Below are 23,506 nucleotides of genomic sequence, written 5' to 3' on the forward strand. Positions count from 1 at the left end.
GGGATGTCACGGGCAAACTGGAGGGAATCAGGGAAACGTAAATGATGAAAGTTGTAGTACTCGAAGAGCACTACTTGCGTACCAACTTTCATTCGAAACAGTTGAAAACCCCAGGAGCTTGATGCCCAATTTATTGATTTTTTTAGACATATCCTAAGTTCGTGACCTTGTGACCTTGACCTTGGGACGAAAATGAAAAATCGAGCTCCGTGGGGCTATGCAGGTCCCATTGGGCTAACCAAATACTGAAACCCCTGCCAGATTCGACAAACCCCCTCGGAGAAGATGTAACTTGAAACCGGCTACCCCCTAAAAACACATGTTTTTGGGGCGTGGCTCCGCCCATAATGGGCGCAGCACGGCCATTCTCAGGAAAACGCAACTAGATCATGATATAAACCTCCCACCAAAATTTTATCAAGATCGGATGAAAACCCACGGAGCCATGCTCTGGACAGACAGACAGACACACACCTATAACGAATATAGTGGTCACTTACTGACTCGTGAACCAATGATTTGCCAAAAACTATGTAAACAGTTTGAGGTAGGGATGGTCACAATAAATTATCATGTGAAACTATCCTGGTTCCTTTAAATAATGGTTGTTGCCTGTCCATCACTGCATACATTTTCAATGACATTGTGGTTTATTGTTTCCATGTAATGAATTTGACCAGTGAAATAATAAACAGTTAAACACACACACACACACACACACACACACACACACCACAACACACACAACACACACAACACACACCACACACACACCACACACACCACACACACCACAACACACACCACAACACACACCACAACACACACCACAACACACACCACAACACACACAACACACACAACACACACAACACACACAACACAGTTAAGCTAACCAAATCTCGAGAGATGGATCGGGTCATTTGCATCCACAACCATTATTCATGGAGTACTGTTTACCTCCACCACCGAAGGTGAAGGAGGTGATGTTTTCACTCACCCCTCTCTGTCTGTTTGTTTGTGTACAGAATAGCTCGAAAAGTTGTGGACATGATCCAGATGAAATTTTGTGGACAGGTTTGGTGTGTGACAAGGACAAACTGATTAGATTTTGGTGAAGATCCGGATGCGGATCCGACTACTAGAATTTTTACGTGATTCTTCACCATTGAGAGAGATCGGGCTATAAACAATATATATCATGATATCTCAAAACGTTGTGGACGGATTCGGACAAAACTTGGTGTACAGGTTGGTTGTGTGACCACAACGAATTGATTCGATTTTGGTGAAGATAATAAAGGCTTGTTAAAGTTTTTTTGTGACAAAAGCTCAATTGGTAAAAATGTTACGGCCTGAACATGCACACTGAATCTCAATGGTGAACAAGGATTTTGATTAAAACATTTATGGCTGATCGAACACTTTCCCAATGACGTCATCCTTACAACCCTTGGGAGTAGAATGAGATGTGCCAAGTTTCAAATTTTCTGATTGGCGGTTTCAGATATGTCATGTTTTAATATTTTGCACTTAATCCTAGATGGCTGCCATACCACATGACCTATGACATCACAAGTATCATTAAAATATTCTCCATGAGGGGTCGCTACTACCCTGAAAACTTTATGACAATCGGACAAGTTGTTGCTGAGAAATAAAATGTTTAGAAAATAACAAAGTCCAAAAAAGGCCAAAAATGGTCGAAGAAAAACAATATAATAACTGGAAGGAAACTTGGTAGAGCACATTCCTCCGCCAAACACTGTCTGATCCATGAGCACATATCAGGCCCATTACATTTTTGAAATGTCATGCTATATAGTACGATGTCGTTTTTGGCCCTATCTCTCAATGGTGAAGAATCACTTAAAAAAATTCTAGTATCCGGATCCGGATCCTGATCTTCACCAAAATCTCATCAGTTCGTCCTCGTCACGCACCCAACGTGTCCACAAAATTTCATCCAAACCCGTGCACAACTTTTTGAGATATCCTGCACACAAACAAACTAACAAATGATATTGCTCGTTGAGCAAGGAATTGCCGGAATAACTTTGTCATATCTCCATCATCTGTGAAAAAAACAAAAACCTGGAAATCAGTTTGGTTCTTATAAGTCGATAGTGCTACTGTTTAATGAGTTACAGCACTTAGTTTGGTCATGATCATAACTTGGAAGTCAATCGGGATCGAAATGGCGTTTTTATCTCAATTTGAAATTTTTGACCAGACCCCCCTGACATTCGACCCCCGACCGCTAAGAATGGTGTTGGTGTGACATCCCAATGAGACATATGGTTGGATGCAGAATTGGAAGATGCACATTTTGGATTTGGTTTGAAGTCGATACGACCATTTTAACGGACGTTATTGCGAAAATAAGAATTTCGGTTTTTCGGTGACTTTGACCTTGACCTTGACCTTTGACCTTGATTCACCAAAAACGACAAGTGTCTAAGTTGGGCCATGGCCGACGTCTGCACCCAGTTTGGTCATGATCGCTGAAATGGTGTGGCTGCTACAGGGTAAACAAACACACAAACAAGCAGACAGACACAGAGTGACACACTCAACCGACCAACATAATTGCCGAAATCCGAACGATTCCGGCATTTAACAAACAAACAAACAAACAGACAGAAAGGGATGAAAACATGACCTCCTTCACCTTCGGTGGCAGAGGTAACTAGAAGGGCACTCAATAGAGTGCATACCTCAACCCCACAATGCCTGATCCAATAGAATATATCAGGCCCAATACATTCTTGAAACATCAAGCGATGTATCGTTTTTAGCCCGATCTCTCAATGGTGAGGAATCATTTAAAAAATTAATAACTCTCGTATGCGGATCCGGATTCGGATCTTCACCAAAATCGAATCAATTTGTCCTTGTAACACACTCAACCTGTCCACCAAGTTTCATCTGAATCTGTTCATAATATTTGGAGGTATCCTGTTCACAGACAGACGAACAGATGGACAAACACAGGTGAAAACAAACCTCCATCGATCTTTCGTTGTGAAGGTAATAATCAGTAATGCATTTTACAAAATTTTATTCCCGACTCGGGGGACATCAAGTGCTCTACAAGGGGACATCAAGGGGAAATGTCTAGAAGTCCCATGGTAAACTGGATAAAACACTTTCCTCACAATTGAGATCATCTGAGTTCAATTCCCTGGTGAGTCAAGACCCAAGTTAATCCAAACCCACAATGTGCCTTATTTTTTTCCTTCCAAAAATTTCTCCCATCTCTGCTTAAGAATTAAGATGGCATTTGTTGTTTCCGGATCTGGCATAAACCCAAACTGTATCCCAAAAATCCTGTCCAACTATCTTAGCCTATCATTCATGACCCTTTACGATACCTTGACACTTGCTCCATCAGCTCGATACCCCTGTAATTCCCATACTCCATCACATCCCTTTATGCTTGTCGTTAATGCTATATGCCAATCCTACTAAGGGACTTGCATGCCAATCCTTTGGAATCCTAACCTCCTCCCAGATATTGACCAACAACTGTCAAATCCAATCCGATTCTCCGTCCCCCAATCCCATAATCTCTACCACAACACATGATATTCCAGTTCCAATCATAGTTTTCCCTAAAGGTGCCACAACCTCCTCCCATGGTAAGATAGCTCAGAGGTATCACACTCCCTTTTGAGCTGTCTAATCTGTCGAGTTTGATACCAACACAATGATCAACCGTCATTGTGGTGCTTCACAGGAAGGACAATGGGTATGCCATCCATTCGATGGGACCCATTGGCCAGGTTTCTGGGTGGATGTGTGCTGGTGGTAGGCCAACGTGTGCTGGGAAGATTGCAAATTATTGCCTTAACCAGTCGTGGACCTCTTGCCAGTTGTCCTATAGCAGTAACCCCAAGGCCCAATTTTAGGTGTGCCAAAGGACCGGCAACTGACTGGCGTCTTCACAGTTGTCCTCGATGGACTTAAACCACTCTGAGAGGTCCGGAATCGACAAACACAATCATCCATGCCACCAATACCCTAAAGATGGGTAGTTTCCATTAATTGGTGTGGTATTTGTAGTGAGTGTCATATATCAAACAAGGCAGTTCTAAAGACCCACGCCTTTTGAAAAACACGTGATGCTTAATCAGATATGTGAACAGAGAAATGAAGGAATTGAAGGGGTGAGGGTATTGGCAATTCATATATACATCATCTAGCGACAATTATGGATAAATGCAAAAAAAAAATTAACATCAACTAATGCACACAGTGCAAAGCTTTCCAGATCATTACCGCCATCACATCACATCGACTTTCCCCCATCACCAGGCCACAAAGTTAATTCCCAAAGTACTCGCTTGCTGTTGAATTTTATTATAGCTGGATGACACGGGGCCTTTTAAAGCGGGTATAGTGTTGACTTTTGTTTCTTTTCCTCCCTTTGTCTCTGTTTCAGGTCGCTTTCAATTAATACACTTCCACAAATTTAATTTGAAAGTTTGAAAAACTTTCACACAATCGCATCATTTTCCAAAAACATTCAGCATAAGTCTGATGTTGACGTGCCATAAGACAGCTTTTTTTTCCATTACCCGAGACATCATTTTAGAGCGGCATGCACAGCCAAAGTCAATGGATATCAAATGAAGACCTAGTCTTGCTGGTGAAGGCTAGTGTCGATCTGCATCGGCAGATGGGTCGAACAATGGATGGAATTGACGGGATTGAGATATTCTAAACGCTGTGGGAAGCAAGGAGAAGCTGATGTTTTCGGTCGGAACTCCCTATTTTGCTCCAACAAAGGGTTAACGCCTGAAACATCATCTTCTCCATGCTTGCCATGGTGCTGAGCATACCTCAATCAGCGTCCTTTTGCTTTCGTCCATCGTCGAGTAACAGTGGCCTCTGAGTCTCAGGAGTTATCACCAGCCTGCACTGAACGGGCTTGGCAATAATGGGATTTTTAATTCAGTCTCATGATTTACCACTCACTCGTACACACAGTATTTACATGAGGCATCCAGCCATACTCTCAAATATATTAACAATTTGGAAAATTGATAGAAATCGGAGCAAACTTGTTGGACACTCACAAATAGGCTGTTCATTTGTGCGATGGCGGTTCATTACTGCACGGCGCAGTGATTGACTCATGAAACCTGCTGTGTCATCGTTTCATTACACAGCGGTGATGTCGTGAGAGCCTGCTATGATTGCTATAAGAATGATTCGAAGAAGGGACGAATAACATGACTTATTCATGTATTATCATTGGAGGGACGAAGCGTTGTGCCCCAAATTGGCCAGATGTCACCGATGTAAGGTTCCGACATCTTAACATTACAATAAAACCAAATACCAAACCAGTACAGAGGAGTATGAAATGATTTGTTCGTTCATTTTATTAATTTGGTTAATGATGGTTCATTACACTGGGACTCCCAAATCAGTTTATAGAAACCACTATGAGGAACAGGATTTTGACTTAAAGGAAAACTAAGCTCGAATTTCAGAATCTGAGGATTAATTGACATCATTTATTATTTGAAACCATTAAAAAGAAATAGTAATTGAACAAAGTTGTCATTTAAAATGCTTCCAGGAGAACAAATGCATCAAAAAAAAAGCACCAAATGCAACAAAAGTGGATTTTCTGGCAATTGCTATTGAAGCGGCCATATCTTCCCTTTCTGTGTTTCTGATTAACTGTGAGACACGTGATTTTTGTCTCTGGCTGTGAAGTAAAATGTGATTTGGTTTTTGATTCTCTGTGAAACATGTGATTGTGTTCCTGGTTACCAAAGGCGATTCATGGGACTCTGGCTGTGAAGCACAATGTGATTGGGTGTCTGATTGGTTGTGAAACACATGTGATTGCACCCTCATTGGTTGTGACATGTGATTGTGTGCCTGATTAGCTGTATTATCTTTATGCACAACAGTATTAGGAAGAAGGATAAACATACAAACCTGAATTCCAGGAAGCCCAGAGGATCCATCCTCTCCTTTGGGTCCGACTTCTCCCTAAACAAGAACGAAAACATACCGTATTTCATCCCTGTTTCCTGCTTGCCTTTTTTAGAGTGTTGCATTGAATTAGCAATGGTGCTGAATGTCTTTATTATTATCATAGAAAGGATGATGTGCGCTCCTCTTGAAGATTCCTCTTTACATCTTATGCAAAGGAAATATTTCCAAAGTTATCTGAGATAAATCTTAACCCCTGATAAACAAGTAAAACAAGCCGGTAGGCGGATATGGGTAGTCTCGATCAAGTCGAATTTAGTCTTTTTTCAGCCGTTACTAGCCAACAAAAGCGTCCATAGCAACGGTTCTTTCTCACACATAACTCGGACATACCATGAACCTACCATACCAGTTTCATGTATATCTGACTCATAGTCTCTGGGATATAACGAACTTCGTTTTTTTTATTGTTTTCAACCAGGGTTCATTCAAAATCTATCTTCTCCGACAGTTTTATTAGGATCCGGCTGGAAATTTTTGACAATATGGCTGAATGTACTGCCCACAGTCGCTCGTGGCCCGATTTTTGATTTTCGAAAAAATTAATTTTTTATGATTTTTCAAAAATTTCAAAGTCCCGTTGCTAGGCAACGGTGGTGTCCATAGCAATGGATCTCATTTGCACACAACTAGGTCATGGTATGAACCTACCAACCAAGTTTCATCAAAATCGCCATTGAATTAACTGAAATCGCCATTTTAAATACTGATAACAAGGGTAGAACAAATTTCAAAAAAAAAAAATTTGAATTTTTTTTTTTTCGACTAGATCGACTACCCAACAGACAGACAGACAAACAAGCCGGTAGGCGGGCATGGGTAGTCGCCTACCCAATAGAACCTGACGCGATGGGCCCGTTCAATGGGGAATGACCTGAGGATTAAGCACAAAAAATTCATGATTCCAGCTTCAAGGGTTAATGCTGCAGATTGTTTTTTTGTTAAAATACCCCCACATTTAGAGGTTTTTCGGCCGTTGCTAGGCAACGGTTCTTTCTCACACATCACAAAGGACATACCATGAACCTACCATACCAGTTTCATGTATATCTGACTCATAGTCTCTGAGATATAACGAACTTCGTTTTTTATTGTTTTCGACCAGGGTTCATTCAAAGTCTATCTTCTCCGACAGTTTTATTAGGATCCGGCTGGAAATTTTTGACAATATGGCTGAATGTACTGCCCACAGTCGCTCGTGGCCCGATTTTTGATTTTCGAAAAAATTAATTTTTTATGATTTTTAAAAAATTTAAAAGTCCCGTTGCTAGGCAACGGTGGTGTCCATAGCAATGGATCTCATTTGCACACAACTAGGTCATGGTATGAACCTACCAACCAAGTTTCATCGAAATCGCCATTGTATTAACGGAGCACTGGACCGAACAGACAGACATACAGACATACAGACAGACAAGCAAACATATCGACGGAAAAAGTGATAATAAGGGGAGATCAAAAAACAAAAAATTTTTTTTTTTCGACTTTATCGATTACCCAACATATCGATGGAAATACTGATAATAAGGATAGACTAGATTGACTACCCAATAGACATAAAATGACATGGACCCCATTGTTTTTGTAATTTTGCTGTACGAAGTTAAAAGTGGCTCGCCTATATACTGTATATGTACAACTAAAATGGCCGCCAGTGCACCAGCTGGCAATCTTTGATGAGATCGCAAAATAAAGTGAAATGCACGTGTATACCATCATGTATTGTGCTTGTGCCACGGTTGAACAAAATCGGACCATGCATGTCTGATAAATGGTTGAGAACACATTTAAGTATCAAAATGGCCGCCGGTCGGCCATCTTGGATCGGACCTTGAAAAAGAATGAAGTGCATATGTAAATCATCATTCTTTATCTTTGTGCCAAGTTTGAACAACATCGGTAACTGCATGCCTAAGAAATAGTTGAGGACGTGTTCAACATCGGGGTTTTTACAACTAAAATGGCTGCCAGTCAGCCATCTTTGAGTGTATCGCGAAACAAAATGATGTGCATGTGAAAACGATCATATGTTGTCTTTGTGCCAAACACGAATAAAATAGATCCATACATGTCCGAGATATGGTTGTGGACGCATGCACACACACACGGATACGAAAATTGAGACCAAATGCATAAGTCCCCATTTCGGATCAAGTACAACAGGGGCTAATAAATTTTTATGTGCTTCTGTGGATGACAATATCATCGTGCACCAAACTAAGTCAGGTCAGGTATGGGAGCACGCGCCGGAGCAGCACATCGCTGCGTCCACTTTCCACCAGTACTCCAGGGGCCTCCATCTGGCCATCCCCCATGCAGATGCATGGCCCATTCCCATCCCCTTGAAATGCCGATCAACCCACTGCAACTACAAGGCACATGGTCAGCCCGATGGCCTCCTCCACTAGTCTACCTTGCTGAGAGAATTGGGTGAGCAGGATCAGTCAGGAAAAGGAGCCACATGTCCACACAGCCACATATGATGCTGACTGACTATGCAGGTAACAAATCTCATCTGAGTCTCTCTCAGCAATCGCTCATTGAACACAAAGTCCAACAAGTAATAGCCAAGGATTCCCCGAAGAGAACTGGTACCAAAGGAAGTAAGTCTCCAGCTAAGATCCCTGGTCAGAGTCCAAGTCTCATATCTGTAGAGCAAGACTGGAAGTACCAAGGACCGAAACACTCAGACTTTCGTCCTCCTGTACAGGTACCAACAGTGCTACAGCCCATGATCCATGAATCCATGACTCCCCAGGCCCAACCCAGACATCTATTGACCTCAAGCTCACTGCTAGTGGAGACATAAATATCACTATCAAGGTCAGTGAATCTCTCCGGGACCTCGACATCCTCACCACAAAAAGGTACAGACAAAATAGCAGCATCCAGTATATCATTGCAAGCCTGGATATTAGCTTTGACCCAGGAAACTTGTAATCCCTGTGACTCTGACTCCTCATTCAGCTCCTTGAGGGCCCCCAAATGAATACCCAGTGTCCACAACGATGAAAGCATCGACTGTGAAATCAAGGTCAGAGATATTGACACTCCCAAACGATGCACTGCAGCTTGATTTATGCAACATCCTCCCCAGAATCCAGTCCATGCCAGTTCTGGTGTTGTGGCCAGTACACACCCTTGACAAACTCTAATAACAACTGCAAATAAGTCAGAGATGGAAACACCACATCTCACAGCACTCACAGTGCCAGAGTATAGTTCAAGTATCAGATTGATCAGTTTTGGTGGCACCGCATGAAGACCCAAAATCCTCCAGAGAGCATCCCAAGTCACTGAATGGAAAGCTTTTCAGAGATCAACATAAGCTGCAAGCAGCCCCCACTGAAACTCTAGTCTTTGTTGAGTGAAGACCCGAAGAGCAAGGCTACGGTCAATCGTTGACCTCTAGTGTGAAGCCTGAGTGCTCTGGGTGCTGGTGCTCAAGCAAATGGTGGCAAACCCGATCAAGAATTATCCGAGCAAAGATGTGCCTGGCAACAAGAGCAGTGGCACACCTCTGTAGTTGTTGCAGTCCTGGCGACCACCCTTCCCTTTCCAGACAGGGACAGCAAGGCCCCTCTTTCCAGTCAGTTGGGATGATGCCTGTGTTCCAAACAGAGCACAGAACTGTGTGCAACGACACGAGTACGGCATTTCTACCAGCCTTGAGAAGTTCAGCATGGATGCCACAGACTCCAGGAGCTATACCCCATTCCAACCGGTTCACCACAGCCTGTTTCCACAAATGACCTTAGATTACAGTTGATTAGAGGATCAGCAATAGGAATGATGACACCTTTAACATCCAACTCAACGACTGCTGGGTCAGCCTGGTGCAACAGCTGAAAGTAACTGGCCCAGCAGGCTTCCACTTCAGTCTCCTCTGTCAAGAGCCCACCACCCTCCGCTCTGGCTGCAGTACACCGAGGGACAAATGCACAAATTGGAGGAACGCAATGCACAAATTCCCCTGTAAGCAGCACGAGAATCACTTCACCACAGGTGATGCTCTACCCCCCTCACAGATTCCTCGCACATAGGCCTCCTTGTCTACCCTCAGTGCATGTGCAGTTTTAGCCTCAACCCCCTGAACAGTTCAGCTCTGCCATTAAGCCTAGCCCTTCGATGCTGATCAATGGTATACATTGTCCCTTGAGAGACAAAATTCTTCTTCACCCTCAGGTGAGTTCCAACACATCCACCGGCAACATCAAGGATGGTGGTCTTGAATGCACTTCATAACTATTCAGGATTCCGCAAAGCAAAAAGACCCCCCAAATATCCACTCAGCCTTTTTGCAAACTCCTCAGCTACCCACTAATCCTTCAGCTTGCCAACTTCAAGCCAAGGCTGGGATGGTACCATTCTCCTGTATTTAAGCTGCAACTTCAGAGTTGCTACAACAAGCCTGTGGTTGGTATTGAGGAACTGAGCACTCCGGTAGACCCTGCAGTTTTGGATCATCCTCCCGCAACAATCAATGACCACATGGTCAATCTCCTTTGCCACACCACCAGCGTTGGAATACCAAGACCAGTGATGAGCCTGTTGGCACTGAAACATGAAACGCCACCCTAAGTCCACGACTTCTTGCAAAGTCAAGGAACTTAGTGCTATACTGGTTCACAGTTCTTGATCCAAGGGGACCGAAACATGTCTCATAACCATCCCTATCAGTACCGGTCGATGCATTGAAATCCCCCCAGACTATAAGAGTATCTCGTCTGGGGCACTGATCAACCACAGACTCGAGCATGGCATAGGATGTGTCCTTCACGGTGAGATCACTCACCTCAGTCGGAGCATATACAGAAACCAGGGAAATGACACCTAAGGAGTGACGAATCCTCAGTCTCATAATCTGCTCATTCTCCAGTGTTACCTCAACTATCATGGGAGTCAGCCTATTGGACACGGCTACAGCAACTCTTTGGGCACGGCAACAATCAAAGCAACCAGACGAATAGTAGGTGTAACCACCCGCCATGATCTCACCACTATCCAGTCTCCGAACCTCAGCGTGTGCTGCAATACCGATGTTCAAATGCTGGAGCTCAGATGATACCAGACACTGTTGATCTTCCTCTCTTAGTGATAGGACATTCCAAGCACCCACCCGAAAGGACCACCCCAGGTTAACCCAAGAACACCGCCGTATTATGGATGACACCTCAGCACCACTTCACCACACAGAACCACAATCTGACCCAAGTTTACCCCGTACTTTCCCTCCTATCAAAGAATGGGGGCCCCGAAGGCTTTGCCCCAATCCCCTCATCCGGTGAGCTGCCTGCGAAGGGCAGCAGCACAGGAGGTACTCCCATTGAGTGGGTTTTCGGTTTTCTTTGCATTTATGGGTTTATCGGAATGAAGTGTTCATTTTTCGGAATCCTGGAACCAGCCCTGGAGGGAAAAATAAAAATCTGCAATCTTTTACAATCCAGCCTTGTACCTGATCCATTAGTTCCTATTGGCTCAATGTGAATTACTTGCAGGCACTGTGATGCGATGAAATGGACAGGAAAAGCTCCAGAGATATTCTAAATGAGTGGCAAGGTTTGACTGACCCAAATGAATGCTCCTCCTGAACCTCTTCATACATTGTTTACAGTCAACACTCCAAATGCAAGTCATTTCCAAAGCAACATCAGAAGATACAACTCATGCTTCAACATGACATCTTTTGGCACCACAAAAGAGATCAGAGAATCTGGCTACATGCCCACATTTAAAGTGCAGGGGCAGGTTTATCATCAGATTGGCAGTCTGCAACCACGACCAAATGAAGAGCCAACATTCCTGCAGATCTCCTTCATTGGCAACAATCCAAAGCAGGCTGAACAGCGCTGCAACATTGTCATTCAAACGAAACTGGAGGTGGTGTTGCAGTTGCAGGAGATGCTCCACAAGGAAAACAACTTTGTTCAGAGTCTCAAGTGTGCCATGGAGAAGGTGACACCAGAGTACAAAGTTGTCATTCCTTCAGACAAATCTCCGGCTGGGGAGCATGAGCGACCATTCAATGCACCATCCACATCAGAAGTAGCTGTCATCCTGGCTGGTGAACAACATGGCAATCGAGACATTGTGCTGAAACTCAGAAACAACTCCCTACAGAGAATTGCTGAGACCTACCGATCATATGATGCACTTCATTATACACTAATTTTCTGGCAGGTGATCATGGTTCTGAGGTTGAAGATGACAACAGGTGGATTGTTCCATACTCTCCACTCCTCACACAGCTATTCAATGCACACATCAATGTTGAGCACTGCTTCTCTGTCAAATCCATCAAATATGTGTGCAAGTATGTCAACAAAGGATCTGACGTGGCTGTGTTTGGCCTGACAATGGATGGAAATGTGTATGATGAGGTTTGCAACATGAATTTGGAAGATACATCAGCAGCAATGAAGTCATCTGGAGGATCCTGAACTTCCCAATTTATGAGCGACATCCCACTGTGGTTCATCTCACTGTGGAACCACTACCTTAAGAATTCCACAAGACACAACTCTCACTGCTTTTCTCAATTTCTGCCGGGATGATGAATTCGCTAAGACACTGTTGTATCATTAGATACCCAAGTACTACAAATGAAATGTTGGCAGCAAGAAGTGGGCTCACGGCAAAGCAGGATAAACTGTACCAGACAAGCCAGACATCAAAGCCAGTGATGCACCTGGCCTTGTGTACACTGTCCATCCTAATAGTTTTGAATGCTTTTACTTGAGACTGCTTCTGCATGAGGTCAAAGGTCCATCATCATTTGAGGACTTGCAAACAATGGATGCCACAATCTGTGAAACATACAAACAGACTTGCCAGCTCAGAGGACTCCTGCAGGATGATACACACTGGAACAGCACACTGGAGGAGGCAACTGTAACTCGATCACCATGGAGGCTGCGAAACCTATTTGCCATCATGTTGCAGACATGTGCCATGTCAAATCCTCAACAACTATGGGACAACCACAAGGAGAATCTGGCAGAAGACATTTTGCATCATGGACAAGTGCAACATCCTTACCCGGAACTGGACATCAGTGATGCCATCTTCCATCAAGCTCTCATTATCAATGAAGACAAGATCAAGGCTTTGGGTGGCTCTGACCTCAATACTTTTGGCCTTCCTGACCCTCAACGACCCAATGACAAGGAGCTCATAAATTAAATTTTGAGAGAGACCAACTACAACATGGAACAGCTTGCTGAATACATAGGCTACAGGAGAATGAGCCATGTCTGGTTCCAGACCAAAGAGAAGCCTTCAATAAGATTACACAAGCAGTTTTCAATGGGAGTGATGGCACTTTCTTTATGGATGCTCCCAGTGTAATTGGCAAAACTTTTCTCATCGATCTTCTTTTGGCATAAAATCCAACAAAGAGAAATGCTCGCTGAAGGAGAGGGTATAGCATTTGGGTCCGTTTGTCTGTCTGGTTGTCTGTTTGTCTGTTTCTTTGTCCACACAGAACTTTCATGTTTTTCTCTGCAACCGATTGTCAGATTGAGATGAAATTTTCATCATTGGTGAGAATACTCATGGAGAATATTGCAATGATAACGATGATGTCATAGGTCCCATGGTGTGGCAGCCATATTGGATTTACCCTAAAACCTATAAAAAAAATCTTCTTCTCTCGACGGCTGGACAAATCGAGGAGAAACTTCACTCAAGTGTTCCCCAAGACGTGTGTACAAGTTTGTTAAGGAATAATTGAAAGGTCACATGGTTTGGCAACCATATTGGATTGAAGAAAAATATTAAATAATGTTTTCTCTGGAACAGCTGAATCAATCGACATGAAACTTCAAATTTTTGATTTAGTAGTGATGGTAAATAAATATTTAAAATTTGAACTTGATCGGACACATGGTCTGGCAGCCAGAATTATTAAATTTTTTGATATGGGTTCTTTTTTTACTTTTTTTCTTCAAAAAGGCTCACATGCCTGTGCCTGGATGGGTGTGAGGGTACAGGAGTAGCAGCTGAAATGCCAATCCTATCCAGGTTCCTCCTGATTACTTCATTTTTGCTTTTTGCTTGTTTGGGTTCCTTCTGATTACTTCAATGCAGGACTCTACATATTTGGTCTTCCATTTGATTTGAATTGATTTGAATTTCGCCACACTGTTGACAGGAGGAATAACAGCTCACTCACTCCTCAAGTTTCTCTTAAATCTGGCAAGTATGGAGGCACCAACCTGCAAAATTGGCAGGGGCACTGGCAAAGCAAAGGTCCTATAGGAGTGCCAGCTCATTGTCTGGGATAAGTGTACAATGTCTCAGAAGGTTACCTTAGAGGCTCTTGATTGCACCATGCAAGATCTTCGATGTAACGACAAAAGAATGAGTGGAAACTCTCTTGTCTTGAATGGGGCTTTTCGATAGACACTGCTAGTCATTCAACATGGAACCAAAGCTGATGAACTGCAGGCCTGCCTCAAAGCCTCATACATTTGGAACAACATTCAGCGAAGCAGTCTAATGACCAACATGCAAGTGAATCCGCTGTGGTGTTTGCTGCAACTGGGAAATGCTCAAACTGGGAAATGGAGCCATGGTATCTGGGAATCAAGATGGAACTATCTCAATGAACAACATTGGGAAAACTGTTGCAACACTTCAACAACTACAAGACAGAGTACTGTATTTCCAAATGTTGTACATAACTTCCATGAGCACAAGTGGCAATGGCAAAGAGCTATCTTGGCACTGAAAAATGATGATGAAACTGGTCCGCCAGCTGAGGGGGTGTGTGGCATTGGGATTCTCATGTAAGTACCATTTGTGAACATCTTTACAGCTGTGGTGGAACTCTGGGAAGGTTTTGAAACAGCAAAAGGCTTACCTTGGGTAGCCTTTCATGGTTGCTTTATGCAACTTATTTGACTATCAGAGCATGGGAGGAGTCGATTTATTGATATAATCGTAGCCACGTGTGCTTAATTGATCAGGTGAGAGCTAATTGAATATTCCTTCCATTCACATTGAGAGATTTAATAGTTTATTCCTTCCACTCACAGTCTTTGTTTTTCATTTATATGTTGACTGCTTTTGGCATTCCACATGGTACATGATTATGGGCCTTGTTGGTATGCATTTCTGTCTGTGCTGTCGCTGATGATTCACCAATAAGCGATGAAACCGGTTCGGCAGCTGGGGGAGTCTGTAGCATTGGGATTCTCATGTGTATACTATTTGTGAACATCTTAACAGCTGTGGAGGAACTTTTCTAGAGGGAAAATCAAAAATCCAGAGAAAAACCATGAATGTGCCACGCAAAACTGTGAATATGTGGAGCACGGGGCCGCAAATGTAGAAGCAAGTCAGAAAACCTACGAATACGCCCGTGAAAAACCGTGAAAATGCGAAGAAACCATGAATATGCTCACCAAAAACCGTGAAAAAGAACCTGAGAATACATGAAGCATTGGGCCAGGAATATAGAAACAGGTCACATTTTATGAACTGTGAATATGCGGGGTCCGTAAATAGTGGAACCTCGAATGTCGGTGTCCGACAGTATATGCAGAGCACTTGGTGTTTATATATTCAGTGTGAGGGGCAAATAATTGATTTGAAAGAAATTGTGTGTAATTTATTTATAAATCTAAATTCCATTCATCTAGTACAAGATAGTATTCAAATATATATTTAAATGACCCATTAAAGAAAGCCCATGTGCAATCTTGTACACCATAATGAATCATGAAACACACATATGTACAATTACTGACCTTCTGTCCCCGTAAACCTTGCATTCCCGGTGTGCCAAGGGGCCCTATTTCTCCCTACAAACAAGGTCAAAGCACCGCACAGATCACACACTGAACAAAAATCCAATGTAACACATTGTATGTCTAATCAAATAGATATGTGGACTTCGTATTATAAAACTGCATTGCTACATACAAAGAAATGGACACAGGAGGAGGAGGCCATTTTTCCCATCATGGGTGTGCTCTATTCAAGACAAAATAAATTTAATAGTTTATCGATCTAACCTAGTAGGTTGGGGGCGGGGGGTGGGTGATTGGATAGGAGAACAGTGGGTATGACAGAAGGGTTTTGATTGAATATGAGTTTTTTTTTTTGCAAGTTTTAAGAATTGTTCACACCGTACAGTCTATAATGTAATTTTAGATGAGTAAGTTACCTTATCCCCTGTTTCTCCTTTCAATCCCGGTTGTCCTGGCATTCCCTGCATTCATAGCACAAAAGCAAAATACTTCACGAAAGCAAGCACCATGTTTTCGATTCCCACAATTAAATATTTTGAGTCTACAAAAAAAAAATCTAACATGGCTCACTTTTATTCACAAACTAAAACCATCACTTGTAATCAGATATCTTGCATTTTTCTTCTACAAATATTGGAATTGGGTTTGTGTCCGTATCTTTACGGAATAACTGCAACAACAATGTTTAAATTGAGTGAGGCAGCAGATGGGCTCAACAAGCAAAGAAATGAACGAACAGGTAAATAAAAGAGATGGAGGGAGGAAACACTGTGCTCCGTAAGTAAAGACGGTTGCGGTACAAAGTATTTTGGATCAAGATAAGGGATGACATGAGATGGTGGGTGCATCGCTGCATTGTAATCCTGTAGCGAACAGTGTGATTGAACCATCTCTGAAAGGTAGTTCCACAAACGGGAGAAAGAAGAAACGATGGCGAGGTGTGCATTAAGTCTGGAATCTAGGAGTTTCACCAGGAGGGGGTTCCTGGAAAAATGTGTGCTTCCTGGATTGCTGTAGAGAATCGGAGGGCTGAGAGAGCAGAAGGAGCAATATTGGAGAAGAGGCGTAAAAATACAGAGAGGCCACCAACCTGTCTGTGCTTTGGCCTCATTGCAGGAAATGCCAAAATGTTCAAAGTTTTAGCTTCCACAGAATCTCGGAGAGACAGATGTGATGCTGGGGTACCAGCCCATAGAGGAGAGATGGACTCCATTGAGTTATGGATAAAGGGCTTGTAGGATTGTGAGTAAATCTAATTTTGAGGAATGACTTCCAATGGTAGAAGATGTTCATTCAGCAGCTAGCTTTGCATGACAGCTTTGAGATATGGTTGGCTTCTCCTTGTGTTGTGGTACATCCATTTGTTGTTGTCCCATCATTTTCCAACTGACAAATTTGATCTGTTGATCCATTGTCCCCTGTTATTCTCCCAAAATTTATCTCAGTACCAGGAACATTGATCCCAAAATAAAGATGAAAAAAATTCAAAAACCGACAAATTAAATGAGATAGGCAATAGCTACGTAATGGCGAAGTGTGTTGTCTCAGTGCGTGACTTTACTGTGCGATAATGCTCACATTCATAAGGCAAAGGTTACCACTACGACTCCAGCACAGATGGGTTAGGAAATTTTAAATCATCCAAACTCAATGTAAGTGTAGTTTTGTTAAGTTATAACTTTCTGCTAATCAAACTGCTCAAAAAACATTATTGTAAGAAGCAGTACGTTTTTGAATAATGAAAATAACAAAGCACATCATGAAATAGCTGCATACCCATCCCAAATATTTATTCAGACATTGCATAAAGGCACTACCACATGAGTAGGCCAAGTGTGTATGTACATGTAGCAGAGAATAAAATGGGAAATCGGTGGCAGTTTCATCAACCCACATGTACTTGTCGATTTTCTGGAATAAAAATTCCATATATATATATATATATATATATATATATATATATATATATATATATATATATATATATATATATATATATATATATATATATGTACTAGCAAATACCATCCGTCACTTCTTTGACGGGAATACTGAGAGGGGAGGAAAAAAGAGGGGGGAGAGAGAGAGAGAGAGAGAGAGAGAGAGAGAGAGAGAGAGAGAGAGAGAGAGAGAGAGAGAGAGAGAGAGAGAGAGAGAGAGAGAGAGAGAGAGAGAGAGAGAGAGAGAGAGAGATAGATAGATAGATAGATAGATAGATAGATAGATAGATAGATATATATATATATATATATATATATATATATATATATATATATATATATATATATATATATATGACAAAGTAACCTCCCTGGGTCAAATTACGAGAGAGTGTGTCGGGATGGTGCTGAGGTGTCGTCCACTAGACGGTGGTCCCTGAAGCGGTTGTGTGTGTGACATCTTGCATACTGCTATCCTGTGTGTACCTGTTTGTAGTGAGGATGTTGAGGTCACGGAGAGATTCACTTACCTTGGCAGTGATATTCATGTCTCTGCTGGCTGTGAGCCAGAGGTCAACAGATGTCTGGGTCAGGCCTGGGGAGTCATGGATTCACTAGATAAGGCCAAAAAAAAAAAAAATGTTGCATTGGCGTAACCCGCCCGACCCTAAAAATTCCGCCGACCCTACGTTTTTTTTTTGTTTTTTTGCTATCGAAAAATTTTGCCGACCCTATTTTATTGCTATTTTTATTGTTTTGCTATCGTTTTCAAGTATCTTGTTGATTGCGATCGCGATCACAAAAACCCGGAAGTGTTTCGGACAGAACCCGCCGACAAAAAGGGTGGTACTCGAGCCGGGGGAGATTTTGGGAGGGATTTATTAGGAAAAAAAAAAAAAAAGATCCCGACCGACCTACCCTATTTTTCAGTGACCCGTTACGCCAATGCAACATTTTTTTTTTGGCCTAATGGGGTGTGGCACTGCCGGTACCTGTGCGGGAGGATGAAAGTCTGAATCTTCAGGTCCTTGGTGTTTCCAATATTGCTCTATGGATGTAAGACTTTGACTCTGACCATGATTCTGAGATGGAGACAATTCCTTTGGTTACAGGTCTCTTCGGAGAATCCTTGGCTATAGCTGGTCAGTCATTGCATCCAACAAGCAGTTGCTGAGGGAGACACAAAAGAGATTTGTTGCCTGCATAGTCCGTGAGCGTCAGCTGCAGCTGTATGGACATGTGGCTCCTTTTCCTGACTCTGATCCTGCTCACCAGATTCTCTCAGCAAGTTAGACTACTGGAGGAGGCCATCGGGCTGACTATGTGCCTGGTGGTTGCAGCAGGTTGATCAACATCTCAAGGAGATGGAGATGAGCCAGGCATCTGCCAGGGGGATGGCCAGATAGAGGCCCCTGGAGCACTGGCGGCAGTTGATGCAGCGACGCACTGCTCTGGCGCATGCTCCAATACCTGACCTTACCTACTGTTTAGGCTCGACTTGTGGAGTGCTTGGGATATTGTTGTCACATTCACACAGTGACCAATCTTTGCCATCAAGGCATGTAGCTCTTTCAACATTGCCATTGGCAACTTTGTAACCTCTCTGATCAGTCTCTTCCTTTCTTGGTCATCCAGTTTGGAGGGACTGCCTCATCTAGGTTGGGTCTTCGTAGTACCATATGCCTTCCACTTCTTAATGATTGTCTTGACTGTGTCCCAAGGAATATTCTAGGCCTTTGAAATATTTTTATACCCATCCCCTGATCTTTGCTTTTCCACAACTTTATCCTGGAGGTCTGTCGAAAGCTCCTTGGGCTCATGATTGAGTCTTTGCTGTGAAATGCATGAGCCAGCAGAGGAAACCGACAGAGACAGCTGATTTTATTCTGAAATAATCAGAATCACTGAAAATCATCCTTCCATTTCTGGGTTTGGAGTGTCGGCAGGTCTCTTTCAGGGCTCTCTGCTGACGATCTCAAAGTTAAGTTTTTCGGTCGTTATCTGTCCGGTTTTAACTGTTTATTTTCTCACCTACATGTTACTGTGTGTTCCACGTTCGGTTTTGTTTCCAAAATCGTGCTATTTTGTGAGTTTTCGTCGACCTTCTCTTCCCGGGTGCTTAAGGCCTACCCATCCTTCGGTGTACGATCGTGTTTATTTGTATTTTCTCCCCATTACTTTCAATTTCTATCTTCCCCACTTTCCAAACGTCCCACATCCCTCCCAATCAAACACTATTTCTTGTCTTGAATCCAAAAATAAATAAATAAATAAATAAAACTACCTTTCTCCTTGCACACTCGCGAGTCTCGATCCTTCATCTTCTTCTTACTGAGCTGACCCACTCTCGCCATTACCTTCACAATTTCTTCCGATCTTCAACCTTCCATTCCCGAATCTTACCTGTTCTTCAAAAATACATCAAAAAATAATAATCTTCCTTATATCCTTTCGATCTCTCCACCTCCTTTAACCACGTGTCTCTACTCTTCCTGGTACTTTTTATCGACCCAACAGCTTCACACTGCGTTTACCGTTCCAATTTCACCACACACTTCCACGATTTTACTTCAACCTTCCCTTTTCCAAATGTTATGCAATCCTTATTTAAAATAAATAAATTCACTTTTGACTATACACCTCCCATAGCCAAGTGCTTCTCCCGAAACCACGTGATCTGTTTACACCCCCTGCATTTACCGATCCAATTTCACCATTCAACTCACGATTTTTTCTACAACACTTCCATGACCTAATCTGATGAAAACTCTCTCAAACAATCACAATGATAATAATAAAAAGGATCTTTTATAATGCTTCATCTTCCTCTTTTACACGTGTGGTACTCTTTACTGTATCATAATGCACTACTCTTCTTCTATTTAAACAGTCTCCTCTCAATTCGACCTTCTTCATACCTTGCTGAAAAAATCCAACTGTTACAGCGTTTCTTCTCTCCATTCTCTGAATTCGCCTTTATTGCACCCATCAAGAAATGTGTTATATCACATCTCTAACCAAAAACTGTTAAAAAAAACCCCAGTTTGATATGAATGTTCACTTTCCATCAACCATTCTTTTTTTGCAATTTCAGTGCCAACTCACTCCTCTCACCCCTCACTCTCAAAGCAACCATCCCACTCTTCTACCTCCAAGCCTCCCTCTCACCTCTCTCAAAAACTCCACCCTCACCTTTCTCCCTCAACTCTCCCCACTCACCTTTCTTCCACCATTCACCCTCCTCACTCACCCTTCTCAAAGTTGCCCTCTCCTCTCGTCAACAAATCTGCCTCCTTCCACTGCCCTCTCACCTCCATCTCTTCACTCCACCTCCTCAAATCCTCAACTGCCTTCCTCCCCCTCTCTTGTCCCCCCTCTCCCCCAGCACCACAGAGCCTTTTCTCCTCCTCCATGGCCCCCTCCCATAGCTATTCTGCAATCCCCCACACTCTTTCAACAACCCCCCCTACCTCCCCTCTCGTCCCTTGTCCTACCCTCCCCTCCCCCCACCCCCTGCACCCAAAGCCTCCTACCCTCTCTCTTCATTAACAGTCTGGACCTCAAATATCCAGGACCTTTGCTCAAACCTTTCAGATCTTTTCATACAGGTTGCCACTGACAAACCAGACATAATCTGCCTAACAGAAACTTTCCTCCCCAAGACATGTGTGACTCCCAAGTATCTCTCCCTGGTTACTCCCTCCTCCGGTATGACAGACCTGAGCCTCGTCCTGGTGGACGAGTTGCTCTCTTCATCAAAGACTCTATTCCTCACTCTCCATGCACTGCCCTCACTCCCACACACCCCCAGGAATACCTCTGGCTACGGCTTCCCCTCCACTCCCACCTCATGTTTACATGTGTACTGTACCTTCCACCAAACAGTGATGACTCCATCTACACCTCACTATCCAAAACACATGGACCAACTTCTATCTTCTCATCCAAAATCTCTCTTCCTCATATGTGGCAACTTCAATTATCATCATGCCAGTTGGCAAGGTGTGGGTATCTCTCTCACCTGTCATGGCACTTCAGCAAAAGCTTTCTGCGACTCATTGCGACTGACTCAATCGCTCAACTTTCCGACCCGGATCTCAACCAATGGTACTCCATCTCTTCTGGATCTGATTTTGACAAATTTCCCTGACAATATCTGCTGCTCTTTCTCCGCTCCAATCGGTTCTTCTGACCACGTCCTTGTCAAAGTGGACCTCTCTCTGGTTATTATCAGAGAACCACCTCACTGCCGTCGATTCTGGTATTTCATTCAAGCCGACTGGCAGGGTCTGCAAGCAGCCATCAAACTTATAGAGTGGTCTCCTTTTGCTACTTTCTCCAACATCAACTCTTCCTGGGAATTCTTTCAAAGAAACTTGCTCTCCCTCATGCACAGATTTATCCCCTCTCATCTTCAGTAGTCCTACCCTTCCTCCCACCCTTGGCTGACTGAAGCTTGTGGCGAGGCAGTTGTCCTGAAACAACTTGCCTTTGCCTCATAGAAAGCAAACCCAACTGAGGGTAATCTCAGTTCCTGCCACATAGCTCGGAACAAGTGTGTATCTACCCTCAGGAGAGCCAGAAAACAACATGTTTTTAAGCTCCAGTCTGAACTTTCAAACCTCTCTCCCTCCTCAAAATCCTGGTGGCATCTTATCAAATCTGTTTTTGATGTATGTTCCCCCTCCATCCCCTCCCTTACCTCAAATGGTCGCACTGCTGATACCGCAAGTGAAAAGGCTGAATGCCTAAACTCGGTGTTGGCATTGAAATATTGTGTCCAAAACCCATCGCTTTCTCGACCCACCTTACCCAGTCACACCCAACTGTCCCTGGACTCTGTGTCCTTTTCTCCTGACAAGGTGGAGAGCTTGCTGTCAAACATCGACTCAGATTCTGCAACCGGTCCAGACGGCATCAGCCCGCGTGTCCTCAAAGCCTGCTCTTCTGCTCTTGCTCACCCTCTCTCTGTTCTATTCACCATCTCATTTGCTCAAGGTCATCTGCCATCTGCTTGGAAATCAGCAAACATCACTGCCCTGCATAAAAAAGGTGCAAAAACAGATCCCTGTAACTACAGACCAATCAGCCTTCTCCCAATCATCAGCAAGGTTATGGAATCCATCATCGCTTCAGATATTAAATCCTTCCTCTTCTCCAATGGCTTGATTTCCGATCATCAATTTGGTTTCAGACCAGGTCACTCTACCCTGGATATGCTGCTTCTGCTCTCCCAACAATGGATGGAAGTCCTCAATGCCAGACAGGAAATCCGAGCCATATCCATAGACATATCGCATGCTTTTGACACAGTCTGGTACCCTGCCCTGCTCACCAAACTCTCTTCCTATGGTATCCATGGCCTTCTCCACTTATGGCTCAAAGAATTCCTCTCCTGTCACAGTCAACGTGTGGCCCTAAATGGGGTTCTTTCATCCCCTCTTTCCTGTCCAGGCTGGAATTCTTCAAGGTAGCATTCTGGGCCCTGTTGTTTTTCTGGTTTTCATCAATGATCTTTCCGACTCTCTGGAAAATCCTCTTTATCTCTTTGCTGATGACTCCACTCTCTGCTGTACCATCTCTCATCCCTCAGACCGGCAAGCAGCAGCTTCTTTGCTCACTGCAGATCTGGAAAAAATCACAAACTGGTCCAACACGTGGAACATGCCTTTCAATCCAGACAAATCTCACACTCTCACTATGACTCTCCGAAAGGACGGTTTAGAACACCCCCCCCCCATCCACTTTCTCAAAAATCCTCTGGAAGAAGTCCTTTATTTCAAGCTTCTGGGTCTC

General features: G+C 43.3%; 1 protein-coding gene across 1 annotated transcript in view; it reads right to left on the reverse strand.

The window, feature by feature from the left end:
* The window catches only part of LOC147017245 (uncharacterized), a 101,412-nt gene that overhangs the window by 28,189 nt on the left and 49,717 nt on the right, over positions 1–23,506 (reverse strand). The window contains exons 20-22 of the mRNA XM_085846700.1: positions 16,187–16,231; positions 15,768–15,821; positions 5,959–6,012 (exon numbers count right to left, since the gene is read on the reverse strand). Coding sequence (XP_085702826.1) covers positions 5,959–6,012; positions 15,768–15,821; positions 16,187–16,231 — 153 coding nt within the window. The remainder of the gene's footprint in view (positions 1–5,958; positions 6,013–15,767; positions 15,822–16,186; positions 16,232–23,506) is intronic.

Source organism: Eptatretus burgeri, chromosome 11, assembly GCF_056783735.1.
Source record: "Eptatretus burgeri isolate ZD-2024b chromosome 11, Ebu_testis_v1, whole genome shotgun sequence".
NCBI lineage: Eukaryota > Metazoa > Chordata > Myxini > Myxiniformes > Myxinidae > Eptatretus > Eptatretus burgeri.